This window comes from Balearica regulorum, chromosome Z (assembly GCF_011004875.1).
Source record: "Balearica regulorum gibbericeps isolate bBalReg1 chromosome Z, bBalReg1.pri, whole genome shotgun sequence".
NCBI lineage: Eukaryota > Metazoa > Chordata > Aves > Gruiformes > Gruidae > Balearica > Balearica regulorum.
In genome coordinates this window covers 20,225,512-20,242,678 of record NC_046220.1, presented here as the reverse complement: position 1 = coordinate 20,242,678, position 17,167 = coordinate 20,225,512, and the positions used below count along the sequence as shown (strand labels likewise).

General features: G+C 37.4%; 1 protein-coding gene across 1 annotated transcript in view; it reads right to left on the bottom strand.

Moving 5' to 3' along the window:
• SRFBP1 (serum response factor binding protein 1) overlaps positions 1-17,167 on the bottom strand; it is an 89,844-nt gene that overhangs the window by 27,815 nt on the left and 44,862 nt on the right. Inside the window, exon 4 of the mRNA XM_075740068.1 lies at positions 3,075-3,146. Within this exon, the coding sequence (XP_075596183.1) occupies positions 3,075-3,146 (72 nt within the window). The remainder of the gene's footprint in view (positions 1-3,074; positions 3,147-17,167) is intronic.

Sequence of the window (17,167 nt, the reverse complement as noted above, 5' to 3'; positions counted from 1 at the left end):
GAAGATAACAGTTAAGACCTTTGTCAGTTCCCAAGTCAGTTTCCTGCATGTAATGAACAGCATTTTTAAGATTAGCTTCCCATTTATAACTTCAGTGTGCTGGAGCACAACACTAATGAACCAAGCCTCCCACAACAGTTCAGGTACCTATGCTGTAAGGAACATTTCAAAATGCAATCACAGCTGGAAATACCAGTTTAAAAAAAAATAAAATTAGACAACAGAACTACAACTTTTTTAATTTTATTAATGGCTGGCAAATGTATTTGTTGCAGACAGTACACAAATGTGTACAGAAAGTGCACAAAAACTTAGCTAAAACCTAGAAAATAGAGGTTCCATTTTTCAACAGTTGTAACTAAGCACCAACAATATAAAGTCTAGTTAAAGTTGCATGGCAACAGTCATTACAATTTTTACAATAGAATTTATCACTTGTTGATAGCCATGGTACCAGCTGCAGCAATATTAAAATGGATTAAAAATATTTCAGTACAGGCACACAAAGAAAAACTGTTTACCTACTGATTCTTGTCTTACATTAACACGGCAAACCCTGTATCATTTTTATAAATCAGAAAAGGAGGAAGTCTTGTGTTGTGTGGCTGGTGACTCTTGCCAACTCACTCTGCAACTATCATAACTTGGATTTGCTTGTTAGCAACCAACAGTATAGCAATATTGACAGCTAAACCATAAGAACTCAAGTTAGAGTGCCACTTGCTAAACACTTTCAAACTCTTTTTAAATAGAAAAGTATGCTTATCTTATTCTGAAAAATATATGGGGAAACATAGTAAGGGAACACAAAATCTCAGTGGGCAGAAGGAATTAAACAAATATCTTGACTACATGTCCACTACACAAAACTAATATTCAGCATTCCACAGTGAATTAAAAGCAGATTGTCTTTTATCAATGAAAACAAACTTATTCTGAAAACGAAAACAGCCACAGGATGTTTTCATTCAAGTATTTCGAAACTCAAGTTAATGAAAAGGTAAACAATGTGGTCTGCATTTCATGTGACCTACAGAATATTGCTAGGGATAGAAAAATCAATGAATTTTTAAATTGTATGTTTAATAACTAACTGTGGGAAAAGAAGAAATAATATATTGAAAATTAACTTCTGTTAAAACACAGAAGGGATGCCCTTCTTTAGTTGGGGATATGCTCTGGGCAACCAATAGCAACCAATAAAGTTATAATGGCTTAGCCACCACTTGTCAACAGTACTGTAATAATTAATTGTGCATGTTGTTCTACTGCAGAGAGGTTAAAAACCCTATATAGCTTTAAAAAAGCATCAGCACCCACCCATAAACATGATTTGAAACATGAGACCCATTCACTACTAGGTGTGAGATTAACGGACTTTCATGTCACTGAAAACCAGGACCAGCAGCAGAAAGTAACAGAAATAACAACAGCTGTAAAAACCAAAACAATTCCATGAAGATAACTGTATTATCTGTTTTCAAGCATTACAGCTAAATGAAAGCCTATTTTAAGTAAATATGGAAAGCATACAGTAGCCATGACTATGAATACATCAAAAATAATGAGACAAAATAAATTAGTACGATCAATATTTCTTCTGTATTCTTGGCAGTAAAATTGTCCTCTAAGAATATAAAATTCTAACTGTAAACCTGTAAACTTCTTTAAAACAATAGCATCGATTATTTCATTTTGGGGCTCCTATACTTTAAGCAACCAGCATAAGTTTGGTGCATTTGAATTCTTGGCAGAAGAATCTCCTACAAGAGTGACAAAATGTCTTACTGTTTGAATCCAACATCCCTCTTCAAGCATGAAATCCCTCTTTTCCATGCGTTCTCACAAAACCAGAACCTCCACTTCTGCACCATTTCTAACATTACAGTAAACAGTTTCTGATTAGCTTACCTTCAGACTGGAAAATCTTAGTCAAATAAATTTAAAAGAAGAATGCTGCTTTTTAGCTCCATGTCAGTATATTTCTGACCTTTTCCTTACTCTCTCTTATCATTAAGAGAAGGAAAAGCAGTGAGACACTTCCATCCAAACACTGCTCCCAAAATACCAAATCTCTGATATTTTCCTATTAAATTGATTTTGCTCACATAAAGCATGGAAATCCTGCTGCACGCTATGCTAATAGCTGAATTACATCACACATGACTGTGCTTTGCAACAGCATACTTATATTACGAACTAATGATGCCATTATAGGAGGAAATGATCCAACTCTACATTCAAACTTAGCCTGTGGACTATAAACATTTTAGATTTCAGAGTCCCTCAGTGGACCATCCATAGGAATTTATGATAATGTGGAAGAAAACATACTATTTCATATACATTGATATTTTTTGATTCAGAACTGCTTTTTGGCATCACTTCTGCTGCACAGCCCTTAAAATGGTACTTACTTCTGCTCTTCTTCACTCCTCTTTTACAGTGTCCTCTCTGCTCTCAACCTCAACTGCTTATTTCAACAAGTATCTTCCCACTTGTATGTCATCATTTCATCTCTTACAGACATCATTAGTTAGACAGTTAACACTTAATAATGTACCGTCCATGGGCTCCAGAAGAAACATTGCACTGAAATTAATGAACCACAGGGGTGTTAAAATTCCACCTTTATTTCAGGCTAATGTTTGTCATGTTTTGTTCACATATGGAAACTTCTCTCTGCATATAAAAGTGTTCAGAGCCTTTTTCCAATTGAAAGTTTAGATTATTTACACTAACTGAACCATGCATATGTACTATATAAACAAAATCCATTTATAAAGACTCAAAACCCACTACTATGGTCCCCAGTATTCCATTCCAGTTACTAGGGACTAGCCCACCAGCCTAGATGACAAGTCACTTGTAGTAAACAGTTACACAATTTTTTGTAGATATGTCCTAGTGGATAACTTTCCTTAGAAAGGGAAGGTCTACAATGAAGATGCAATATAACATACAGAACACACTGTGCAAATGCATGCAGTCCCACCCACAAGCATGCACCTTTTCTTAAGGAGTGCTCTCACACCCACACAAGCAGGGGAAAGAAAACAAAAAACAAGACTTACCTTCCTACAGACACTTTCAAAATTAACTTCTGTCCTAAGAGCAAGTCTGGTAACTTCATCTGGCTTTATTTCCTGCGGACGAAAGATAGATTTATTCTTCTTTATGAAATCTTTCTAAGGTTCGCCTTCCTCATAAACATTCTAACTTCATGGCATCTCCCACTGATTTCTGAAAGGAAGAAAATCTGCTTGTTACATAAAGATATTTTTTGTGTGTAAATACTGCATTTACTGACTTCCAAAATGTTACTTACACCTACTCTGACTGTATCAACTACTATGGAAGGCAACAGAGATTTTCAACAGCAAAGTAGGCAGAAAGGTCATTTTATTTACAGAAATGATTAAATGCTACAAATAAACTTCAGAAGGTTTGAGATGCCCCACTTATCTTAGCTCTGAAGTTACATCAGAACTTATCAACATATGTGAATATATAAGTTTAAGACAATGAAAATGAAGTTGAGAAGAAAAAAAATTCTCTTTTCTGAAGAGACTGACTACACATGCAGTTTTCATTCCTGGACTTTCCATTGGCAGCTGAAATAGAGGAATGAAAATACTGGACAAGTGGATTTTGTTAAAAATTGAATATTTTAATAAACATGGCCCCCATCACTGATTTCTTGTAATTTTAAAATACATACTTTAGATATGCCCTATTAACCTTATCAATTGAATGCACTAAATATTGTTTTTTTCCTCCTAGGGCATTGTGTCAAATAAATCATGTTACATACCAGTTGTTTGCCAGATGGCCATTTTAAAAGCAGTTTAACTACTGTTGTGCAGAGCTCAAGCAACTTCCACATTCATAGTTCTGAAAAATGAAAAACTTTGTACAAAGAAACCTAGATATTGTGATAGCTTTTGTCTAGATCTAGCCTGTATCACAATGCTGGTGGATTCAACACCTGAAGAAAATTATCCATTTGCTGAATTTCTAAAGGTCCAGGAAAGCAGATGACTTGAATATAAAATACAGTAATTTTGCAACACTTGCGGTCAATAGAGAAGAAACCCTAAATTAGAAGTGCCCATGCAAAGTAGTATAGTTTGAGAAAATGAGACATGTCCAGGTGGTTGGGCTGCACCTATAGTTAACATTATGCTCAGATTAGGACAAGAAAGACACTAACTGAAAACCCTTAAAAGCAACTACCATCACTATTGGCTCAGAATAATTAATGTATTAGTAAAGATTCAAATACAAATCAAATTACAGGAGATATGATAATTTACAAGTGTCTAGAAAAAAAATGTACCATAAAATAAGGAAATATTTTCATGTCCAATAACTAAATTATACTTGTTCCTTTCTCTCTTTTCCCTTATTTAATCATCCTTGATAAGTAATAAGTATTTCATTTAACATCCTGCTCCATTGTTAAGTTTCCATATTCTATCCTGTTTCTGTCCTAAATCTGGAGCAGTCTGCACACTTACTTAGATAGAATTTCAAGAACCAAGTAGCTTATTTTCTTACAGAGGGCCATACCTTGCATTTCAAAAACTTATGTTGTCCTTCCTTCTATACATTAGATACCCTACAGAGAGTTTGCATCTTACCTAGATCTTTATGGTATTGTGAAAATTGCATATGTCTTAAAACTTTAAGCAAACATATAATAATGGGAATGAAGTAACAGAACAAAATTAAATTACCAAAAACTAAAAATTAATCTCTTTTTGTGAATGTCAGAAGAGCTTCCTGACAATGAGGTCCAGAAGTCTGCAAAATCATCTCCCAATGGTACTGGTAAAAGCCCAATCACTTGGAGGACAGAATCCAGACTGGAAAAACACTGGTGGATGTAGGAAACAATCTCCTACTGGCAGAAGGACAGTTGGATGACCTAATAGAATCTAGAGATGGAAAAGACCTATGATTCAGTTTTCCACGACTTTTCAAAGCATTTCACAGATGGTGAAAGTAGGACACAGTGGTTAAGCGACATGCTTACTGTCACATAGTTGGTTGGGGGCTATGAGTAAAGCTCTGGAAGCCAATACTATTCATAAAACCAAGCTATTGCTTTATTAAAAAAAAGATAATTCATATGATCTTCATCCCAAATAAAACTGCCTATTTCCTGTCTCTTCAAGATTTAAACACAGCAACCTGGTTCAGAGGGGAGGCAGGTAAACTTCAGCAATCCCTACACTAGAATGTTAAAGTCTTAATTTTTATATGACAATATTGCAGAATTCCCTTAACATTGCAGAATCATGGATAATAATGGAGAAAGAATTAAAGTTTGGAATGTGAAGTTATGAATGGAGCTTCACTGAAATGCTTAGTATGCAGAATGACGCCAAGAATCACCTCCCATTAAGGCTTAAAACCCCGAATTTATAAAGCATCTCCTTCACTTCTTTTAGATTTAAGGCAAACCAAGCATTTTTTACTTACATGGTCTTCAACAGCACCCTCCTTTTGTAAAAACAGCCATCTAAGTCAAGTTATTGGAATAAATAGACCTTTCTTCTGCGGCCATTAACCATCAGCAGCAGACAGGAAAACACAAAAAGGATATAGTGATATTTTTCCCAGCACAGTTTTCTCAACTTTGAGATGCACATAGCTTGAGAATGCCTGAGTCACAAAAAGAACCTCTGTATTGTACATCTATTATGAAATCTTCTTTCACCAATTATATTAAGGGATGTTATAAGTGGCTGTCACCTTCAGTATCTCTGAGACCAGTCCAGGGATTTCTCCTGCCCTACTGCTGGAGCCCAGCCTGGTGCATCCAGAGACCTGGAGACCTCCATTCCAGGTCCATAGATGGGGTAGTTGCTTTCTCTTCAGCAGGTTCAACCAGTAGTGAAGCTCAGCTATGCAGATAGCTGCCACAGACAAGGTACTGCCTTCGACAGCACCCACGTATAACATTCAAAAGACTCACAGGAACTTCAGTTCAGCCAAGACCTCTTCCTCCTTTTTGTCAGGTCAGGATTGAAGCTCACTATTGAGAGTATGCCCCCTCCCACCCCCTCTAGATTCACGAGTACATGCACATTCATGGATCCCTCAAATATCAGCACAGCATATCCTTCTGTCCATCTAATACCCCTCTGCCTCAGTCCATCTTACAGGCCTCCTACTTGCTGACTGGCAGCAAGTCACTAGCAGGCAGATGTATGCACTCACATTCTTGTCTTACAGGTTACTTTTGTCTCGCAGGTCCCTCCCGAACACCAGGACAGGCCCCCTATGCACCTGACACCTCTGCCCAGACCCAGCGCCTCCCACTCACTGCTAGTCCAACTTGAAGTTTACTAGTGAATTACACACACCAAAGAGACACACAAGTGGGGTGAACCCACACCACCAGGTATGGTGAAAATACAGACACTCTGCCTGCCCCAGGTGGCAGCAGGCACCAGGCACATGAGCTGTGACCTGCGGTCCCAGTCCAGATGCTGCGCCAAGAGCCTCACTGCTTCCCTCACTCCAGTCTCATCCTTTGCTGTACCCAGGACACACACTGTTCCCATGCTCCCAGCTGGGACATGTCCTGCTCCTGCCCCTGTGGTTGGAGCCGAGATCCACATCCACTCCTGCTGCTGACACCACAGGCTCGGGGCACCTATACCCCTGGTCTGACTCCAGTTGCTGGCCCCATATCCACTCATGATGGTTCTCCCAGCAGCTGGCACCTACTGTTTACAGTGGTCACACATGCAGGATAGAGAGTGAGATTACAAGGAGAGTTAAGAAAAGATTTACAAAAAGATGACAGACTGTGGTGATCAGACACAGGGCTTGGTCGGAGAAGTGTACTGACTGGCACTGGTTAGGACTGGCCCCTCTGATACTCACTCCTACCTATGGCCCCTAAACATTGCTCAGTAAGTTTCACATAGTCCACAAGTCCCCCTATATCCCCAAATCCTCATGTTTATCTTGCTTCTTCTTGTCAGTCACAAAATCCAGGCTGGCCTTCCCCAAACCAATACCCATAGTTTCTTAATGACCTGTTACTTAGCAACTGGAAACTTTTTGTCTTTGTCCCTGTCTCTGTTATCCCTTGTCTACCAGCTCTCTTCCTCTCCATGTTTTTGTTCACCCCTTCCCCCTTCACTTGTTATCCCCTTAGTATTGAAAAGGCCCACAAATAGACACTTGTAATGAAGAATGCTCTCACCACCTTCCACATGCCCTCACAGATTATAGCTGTTTTCTGAAATCATGTTAATACTCAGTATCATAACATCCTGTGCCAGTAAATTTCCAAGATTAATGAGGTGTTATGTTCTAAGTGAAAAAGGGAATACAAAAGGTAGTAAGAGAATGAGGTAAGTATGCAACTTTATGAAATATCTGGTCCACAATAATCCCAGATTAGGTAAATACAGACAAAGTCTGCCTACCAACCAACACATACACTCTCCTTCTCCCCTTGAAAATCATGTCTGACATTTTAAACTACCCCCAGATACCTGAAAGAAAAAGAAAAAAAAAAGGCCTTAAAAATGAGCTATGGAAATACTGACTGCCTCTTGAGGGGTGATGAAAAACAACTGTTGGGATCAACAGACCCTTCTCCCCTGCATACTAACCATGTTTTCTCTTGTGGGAAAGAGACTACAACTACAAGAGCTACTGACTTTCAGATATACTGCCAGCACTCATGGCACCAGTGTCCTAGCTGGCAAACGCTGGCATACTGATGGATAATGGATAGTGAGCAACAAGGGGACAGATAATTTTCTTTTAGTTATGGACTGCACCCGTATCTCAACTTCTGTCATGAAACCCTTTAAGGGACAGGGGTGTGAGCAAGGGAAGACTCTGCAGGTCAATGTACACAAATACAAAGCACAATGGTGTAGCTCTCTCTCTTTGTCGTGGTACCTGGCAGCCAACAACCGCCACAGGAGCAACCAAGATGAGACTGGAAGGTGGTGGCAAAGGCAACAGAGCAGCAGCAGCAGCAGGATCAGCCTGACTCTTGGAGCTGGGATTTGCATGATTTTTCAACAATTTCCACGGTGTGGGGAGCTGAGGCTCCTCCAGGCGTTTGCCACTCGAGCAGCTGCTCTGCGCTCCGGTGGGGGGACGTCAGGCGAACCAACCCGTCAGCCAGTTGGACCTCGTCACAGCTGCAGGCGGATGACTAGGCCTTGGCCTGAGATTAAGCTGAATAAACAGGATGTGAAAAACTACTGGACATGACATAAGAAAACTGCTGGATATGACAGATAATGCGAGAAGCTGACAGAGAGGCTGCATTTTACAGATCATTAAGGGAGAGTTACGTGAAAAGCAGACAAGCTCCACGGAAAGCTGAAGAGGAGTACAGGGCAGCTTCTGGGGTTGGGGCGGGGGGGCGTCTTGTAAGGCTGATGGTACTGAGGTAACCGTACTGGAAATAGCACACAAAGTCAAGACCACCTATGAAGTCACATTGAAATATGAAATTTTGGAAAAAAGGAACTACAAATAGGCAAAGACTGGCCCAGACTGGAAGAAGGGAGTACTGGGGCACAGGAAGGGATATGGTGGCACACAGCGGAGTAGCTGTGGGGCAGCCACGCAGCTCTCCTGAAACAAGTCCCAGTACCAGAGGCAGAAAGCTCATCCCACTACTTCCAGAAACTTTAGAACAGCAAAGTTTGGTTCTTCTGTTTTTTAAGCCATTAACTTACTTAAATAAACCGTAACTATCTTACACAGAAAGGCAAGACTGTATTGAACAGAAGTATGTCAAGCATAAATGGCATCTGAAAATAAAATTTCATGCTGACATTGATCGTGGTTGCTCAGACAATACGTTATCCAAGTGATACTGAGGAACATACAGTTTCCAACTTAACGGGCATGGAAATGTAATTTATTGAATAACCTTTGGAAGAAGACAGGAAAGACAAAAACCCCTGTCAGATGATGCTTTGACATATCTCAGAAATGCAAGATTATACACATAAAAATGTATCCCCAGCTATGCTGTCTAAGGCAGTTTTAGATGACTCAGGGAAAAAAGTCTGCCAGTAGTGGCCTGTGGAAGTAATTTAGGAGTCCTCACACTACTAAAACCTACCCAATTCCAATTTTACTTTGACTAGTATTTTCCTTTTACCTTTATTATACAATTAATTCATTTTCTGCATTATTTTTTCACATTTACTTAGCTGTACATGTGTTAAGCCTTTCCTTATTAAATCACTCCATATACACCATCTTTGTAAGATGATTTTTGTCTTAAAATGGAGGATTTTCTATAAAAAATAACTAATCAAATCAGTAGTATATAAGTAGGTAAGAGGACACCCATCCCAAAAATCACATACTTCTGGTGAAATCTCAACTGTAGTTTGTTACCCATTACTGTACTTACATTTCTTAAAACATTACCATAATTTTTACCCTTGAAGAGGTGTTTGAGACTACTTTCTCTCAAAGTTTCTTGTATTTTTCCACAACAGTCAGTCTCATTTTGCTGTTTCCTGTCAATTTTTCTAGGTTCCTTAGTGAGGAAAAGGGGATAGCAAAAAAAAAAAAAAACTTCATTTCAGATTCTTCTTTCTATAATTTAGTAACTGCATGCCTTCCTGTCACAACCAATTGTTTCCCTAAGTCTGTAAAAGTTCAGTGTTTTAGTCCTTCAGAGCAAAATAGCCTTTGACTCAGTGTAAATACTAAGTGATAGCACACAAAAAAGAACTAATTGTGAAAGTACACAAAAATGGGATCACGCACTTACACACAAGATATCTTCAAAGTAGTGAAATAAATCAGCCATGGTTCACCTGAAAGTTTATATGCTTTTCAAAAAGAAACTAAATCCATGATAAGAGTACAAGTTCATTCCAGTTATGAAGGCCTGTTTTCAAGAAATGCAGCTAACTGGTTATACCAAACTGTTTATGAAAAAGGGACACTTTTTCCCCTGACAGTTTACAAATCTAAATTGTTTCTCAGTACCTGTGACCCCAATATATATATATGTATGTGTGTGTGTGTATGTATATATGTACACACACACACACACGAATTTCTACAGATGTAAGTCTCATTGGAGATTCATATGGACCACCATAACAAACTAAATGGCACTCTGCCTATGTAAAAAATAAAATAAAATCCACCCCCTAGTCATATCCCCCGCCAAGCCCCAATTTTACCAGATGTGAAGTAAAGATTAATAGTATTGCCAGGAGGGGAATTTGGATAAAATTAATAAACAGAACAGTAGGAAAGAAAATTTAAACTGGTAAGTAAAAGTCTGATATTGTCTAGTTAAGTGTGGCTTATACTTAAGTTTATTAAACAGATCAGTGCTACACTGAGATATTTGCTTTATTATAAAATCACTACATAATTTTATAAACAGACAAAATTAAGCACTTTCGAGTGGCTGTCTGTCTTCCTGCCAGTGCTTACAAAGTATTACCAAATCACTTCTCAAGCTGCCTTTTTAGTAATTAAATTCCTGAACTTCATCTACCACAGAATGAAAATTCGACCATATATAATCTCGGTAAGTCTTTTCTGCGTTTGCTCTCATTTAACTGCAATTTTAAAAACAGGAATAACATGGGATGCAGTATCTGCCTTGGTAATATCCTACAGAAGGAGAGAACTCTCATTCTAGACAAAAAGCCCAAGCCTTCCTTACTCCTGGAAATTTAATCTTCCATTTGGCTTTACTTTTTTCCTCAATGGAATCCAGGCAATCCAGGTCACTCTCATCTTTATCCATCACCTTTAAATTACATAAAATGCTTCCAGACAGGTCTACCAATTTGTCTCAAATTTCCCTAACTGTAACCTGATGTTAGGTAAACACAGAACACTGCATTTGCTACTTGTTTGTGACTGCACCTTCTGCAGTAAAGCCTTTGACACCCAAAGCCTCAGACTTTTATTTTAATGATTTCCTGCTTTGTTGACTGTGACAAGTAATCCTGAAAACCCATTTATCTTCTCTGGCTGAATGACAACATGAGAACGCCCAAATGATGCAACTGCACCATTTATTCTACTTGATCCTAAGAAATATATTGGAGAATTAAAATGTTTCATTCCTAATTAACAAAAAAATAAGCTGATACATTTATTAAAATAGATATAGTAGCACTACTTTGACACTAAAAATTCTGTTGCCAGCAGCCCCAAGAAGTCTCCAGTCTTTGCATCCCTGTATTAGTACTCAAAACACAGCAGAATCTGAAAGCGTGGCAAGTAGAACAGATTTTTTTCATCAGGAATTCAATCCAGCATTTCAGCATTTCACTTCTAAAAGACCCGCCATTGTCTCCTGTTGCAGCAGACTGCAAACAGACACTTTACATAATGCTTCACATCCGTGGATGTAAGCGTTATGCCACAGTTACCAAGAGTTTCAAATTACTGCTGAGGAGGTCTGAAGTTTTCAGTCCACAGGTGAGAACCCAGTGAGGGCCAGTAACAGTCTCATTAGAGGTAGACTGACTCACAGGGAGTCTAGGATGGTGCCGTCCCCGTCACAGGTATGAATTTGACTGATGCCCAGAAAATTAAGAAGGTATATAGACTCCCAAGTCACTTGTTCAGAGTATTATTGGCCTTCATGAGTCAAGTAAATATCTAGATATTTCCATACTAAAAGCTTTCCTGACTTTTTTTTTTTTTAACAGTCATTTGGAAAAAGCCTGCACCCACCATTCCGGGAAGCGTCAGCTCACCTGGCGGCCCATGCAGCTAAAATGTGGATTCATTCTTGGGGTTCTTGGGTGAATCACACTTGGGGCTCAGGGCAGAGGACTTGCTCAGAAGCTTCAGCACTTCAGCTCCCTCAGTTTACAGAATCCCCTGTACTACACAGAGAAGGGCCTTGCTGTGCCTCCCAAGCCACACTCATGCTAGATATAATAAAAAGGAATTAAAAGCATTTATTTCTAACACTCAAAACAGACAGAAACATATATAAAATGCCCAGGTAAAGAAATGAAAAACAAGATATGCTTAATCTACTCACACTAAGGTTAAAGATCTCGCTGCCTTGCTCAGGTTGACTCACCATTCTTCCTAGCAAGATGACACTCAGGATTTTCAATGCTTGTGCATAACACGCCACAGCCTGCACCTTTCAGACAGAGAAAGGGAGTCTATTTGGGAGCTACTGTCTTGGTTTCTTTGGTGACTCTCTGGCACCTCACTGGCATAAATCCTTGCTTTTTAAATTACAAGATGTAAGTGGTGCAAACATACAAAGTTTATAAAAATACATAGTACTCTACTGGGTGCTAACAGAGACCATAAAAGACAATAATTAACCACTGTGGGGGAATGTGTTTGGGAAGATGGATTTCCAATCTTCTTGTCTAGTACAATGTAATATACTGACAAAGTAAAGACTGCGTGCTGAGGCATAAGTGCACTGAAAATTAATATAAACAAGACAAATCAGCATATTACTAATGTATTCTAAGTGAAAATGACATGTCACATTACAATGGAGGTAGGAATGTCTTTCCAATTAGCAATGCTCTGCATGTTGTAGGAACCTCTTACTATTAAATTGTTTTCATAATTATCAGTCTTACAAATATTTACTAATATCATTTGAATAAATACCATTTCAGAAGTATTCACATTTTCAGGAATGACATCTTCTTCTAATAAATGACTTCCAAGAAGTTAAACTTCTGCTAAGCTTACAGTCAATGTAGTATGATAAAAGTATGTGGATGTACAGATTTAGCTTTCCACAGAAGTCAAGTTTTACTGTAAATACCTGTGTCATAAAGAACAGACAACTACAGGAAAGCAAAACCACAACAAAAAAAAGATTCCATAGATCTTTTTTTGTTCCACTAGTCTAGCCAACAAAGCTTTTCCCGGCAACCTGACTGGATGACTTGATTCTATATCATCACATACTGAAACCAGAGATTTTAGCCTGTAGAAATGAAGACATTTTCTCTCTAATTGCAGACAAATTAAGTGAATTATAATTTAAATACATTCCCCTGTGTCATTAGGGTTCAAGTTTATTATTATGTCCTACAGTAATTATAGGGGTTTTTCAATTATCAAATATCTAGATTCTGTATTACAAAGAGGAAGAAAAACATAAAAAGGGTTCTACAGTTGCTACTTTTCCTAAAGTATATGCTGAAGAAAATTTCATGTATTTTTAATGACTTTGTACGTTTCATTGAATGCCTTATTTTCAAAACCTTTATAGAATGTAATGTTTTAACTTGCCTTTTACTTTAATATATGACTCTCAAAAATAAATAAAAAAAACATCTGTAATTTTTAGCCTTGTTGGTGTAATAACAACTTGGGCAGGAATACTACAAAATAGATTAGGAAAAAAAAATAGTAAAACTTAATTCTCATTTTAAAATAACAAACCAAAGCAGTCACTAGAGGAAATTATCAAAATAGAACTTCCCCAAAAAATCGAAAGCTGTACAACTGTCTCACTTTAGATGAATATATGGAATTTGATTTTGATGGGAATTAACTATTATTAACCTGTTAGAAAACAAAGAACTCCAAAATTACAGTTAATCATTGGAAATGAAAGAATGAATTTCAAGTGGAACTTGTCTAGCAATTGTTCTTTTTTGTAAACTACACTGGTGTCAGGTTTTTGCTGGCACCAATTTTAAACATTACTAAATGTCTACAGTATTGCTGTCTCAGTTTAGATCCAAGTGAAATTCAATGTCAACCTGTGAGTTTTCATCTACTAAGTTTCACACTACAAAATTTTATAGTTTTCTGTTTTTATTTTCTCTGGAAAATTACAGTTATTAAAATACTTAACAACCAAAACTTCACAATATTCCTATAAACACAGTTCTGTCCAAACGGTTACCTTGCTCTAGTTAAATAACCTTATTCTGCTATGCTGTACAAGCTCTCTTAAAAGCAAAGCATGCAGCTGAAGCAAAGACTACTTATTCATGCAGTTTAATAACAAAACGAAATGAAAAAACAACTCCCTAAAACAAGAGTTAACATGGCTAGCTTAAACTGTTGTAAAGTACCCAAACTTTATTTGGCAAGTATAGGCTGCTCTTTTCTGCCACGTTTATAAACTAATTTAATATTTCAAGAGGTATGCAAGTCAAATGCCAGCAATTACATCAGTCTACTGAGATGAACACTGTGAACTTGGCATTTTATTTAGTCAGTTAGATTAAATGAATTGTTTAATTTTGGAGGTTCCCATCTGATTCAGTAGCCACGTTCAGTGAGCAAGTCACTGTTTTTACCATAGGATACAAAAAAAAGCTAGCAAGTCTTAAACTTGTGACAAGTTCAGAAGTAGAAGGTATTAAGAAAGTAAACTACAATTAGAAGCATTCAAAAGAAAAGTTACAAAAAAGGAAAAAAAAAAGCTCCCTGGATTATTCACTACAGCAAGCTTGATGATGCCAAAATTATCATTATTTGAATATTCTTTCACTTCAAACATCTTTTAGTTCTGACTGTCAGTGTTCACTTGGACTGGTACAATCTGTAATTTCACTCTGTACTGGCAATTTGTTCCACGCTGCTTTTCTAATATTAAAATAACAACCACATGCAATTTCAGGGTTAACATATTTCCAGGCAGTCCTGTGTTGGCTGGAACTATCTTTGGTTTTGAATTACTATCCCCGGTATTCACAACCGTTGCCAGTATTGCTGGTTGCCAGATGAACTGTTTTTGTAAAATTTAAAGAAAAACAGCGTTACCCGCCAGAAGGGGACGCTATGCACAACTGTCTCAGTTCAGCCTCTTTTCTCCCAGCAGGAGCTTGAGCCAGCAAGACTGCCACCAAAGCAGCCAGGAAAAAGATGTGCTGTATTCTCACAACGTTCCCAATGAGGACAGTGACTGACAAATGGGTACAATCCAGCTAATAATCCTCACACACTAGATGTTGGTTTGAAACAGATATGGAAACAGAAATGAATAATGAAGACAGAAGAACCTAGAAAGATGCAGAAAGAGGTACGAGTGTGAATACACAGAGCCGTATTACACAGCCCCTTTGTCTGCTTCCAGAGGGCTTAAAAGAAAGAGAGTTCAAAGATTAGACACAATGGAGAAAGAAGGAATTTCCTTTTTTCATTCCCCTTCCCAGTATGCATTATGTCCAGGAAAAGCACTCCTCCTCCAGTCTTTTCTTAAAGCACTGTGGGGAAGAAAATAAATTACTTTTTGTTCTTTCCCAAGAGATCTTGAAACTTATGCAAGATAAACCTGCTTAAGGTGAGGGGTAAAAGTGGAAAGAAGAGATCTGGAAACAAATGACAAGAAATACAATTTTTGTCAGTATCTGCAGATTTCCAAATTGGCTTCTAAAAGCTTCTGAGTAAAATATTGGTATACAAAGTGCAAAAGAACTATCCAGGACAAATATATAAATTGTGTAAACCTCCAATATCAGTAGATCACCTTGTATCCCAGGAAATCCTATTCCAATTTTGTTATACCTTCTGTAGATGCTATGCCATATCTCTGTCATCACTTTTCTTTATACTTTTACTAGTTTTCTTCTTTCTTTTTTTTTTAATACACTATGATGCAGTATATGGTAAAACAATTGATTTAAATAGGAACAGATTGTCTTCTGTCTGAAGACAGAATAGCAACATATCATTTTCACAGAGCTATCTATGGTAACTCCCATATCCACCACCCCACTGGTAATAGTGAATTTCAACCCCATAAAAACAAATCATTGGAAATGTAATTCTCACCACTACAACATGCATTACTTGGCATTTATCACTACTGAATTTCTTTAATCATTTTATTTCCTAGTTAGTCAGTTTTGTAATATTATTCCTCAGTGTCTTAGTATTTTCACTGTCCTGAAATTTTGGATCATCAAGCTCTGTCATTCATTCTCTTTTTCTGAATCATTTCCAGCACTGATCCCCACAGAACTCCACTGTTAGCTTTCCAACACTATGAAAGCTAACCATCTATTCCCCTCTTCCACTTACTATGTTTAACTCTAATTAAAAGAAGAAAATGCACATCCATGAACAGTCTTTAAAAAAAAAACCAACAAAACCAACCAAAACTCAAACAAACAAAAATCATAACCACTAGAGGTTTTGGTAAAAGCTGGACAATGGCTTTTTTTGAAAATTTAAAACAATATACAGACTCAATGAGCAATATCCACTGTACGTATTTATTCCTTCAAAGAACTCCCATTGATATCCAAGGCACGACTTTCATCTCCTAAAGGTACAACTATTCTGCCTCATCCTATTCATCCACATGTTCACTAAATCCATTCTTTAATAAAACTGCCAATGAGTCTGTCCAGCACTGAAGTCATATTTACATTAGTATTACATTCCCAGAACAGACTTTTTATATATATATATATTTTTTTTTTTTTAAGCAGGAGGCAACCATGGGGGAAATAAGATTTTATACACAAAAGCATCAGCTGGAATAAGGAGTCATAGCAGCTGCAGTCACCATTCTGAATTAATTAGTTTCCAAGTGACTATAAAGATATCTACAGTAGGTCTCCAATTTCTCTTCCCTCCCCCAACCCTCCAATTAGAAGAAATAAGAATAAAACCTTTACTGCATTATTCAAGAATAATTTCTTTTACAGCTATGAAGACCAAAAGACCTAATTTCTGTTGGGAAATTTCTTCAGAAGACAGACTCCCAAAAAGAACAGTTGATTAAACATATTGAGACAGTTAAACACTGATCCACCATACTAAGTAGATTCACTATTTACTGGAGCTACTTTTTAGCTTCTCCAGAATAAATTAATTACAAAGACCAGCTAGTCTACAACAAGAAATTAACTAGAACTGCGTCAGAGATTTCACAAGGACCATCTTATTTGGCTACTGTTAGTACACCTCAGCATGGGATGGCCAAAATGTAAAGAAAAGGTATGCAGTGCTTACAGAAACATTCTTTTCTACCTCAGGTTCAGATGAATTATGGAGAAGGTTAACAAAGAGGCCCAAGTTGGTGCACTAAAGTGAAATACATGTTGGGATGATGAAAGAAGTCAACAACAAGACCAAGATATCTGTTTGGAATATACATAAATATTTTCAAAATAAGCGCAGAAACATGCTGACACTTCTGTCATTATTTTGACTAATAACA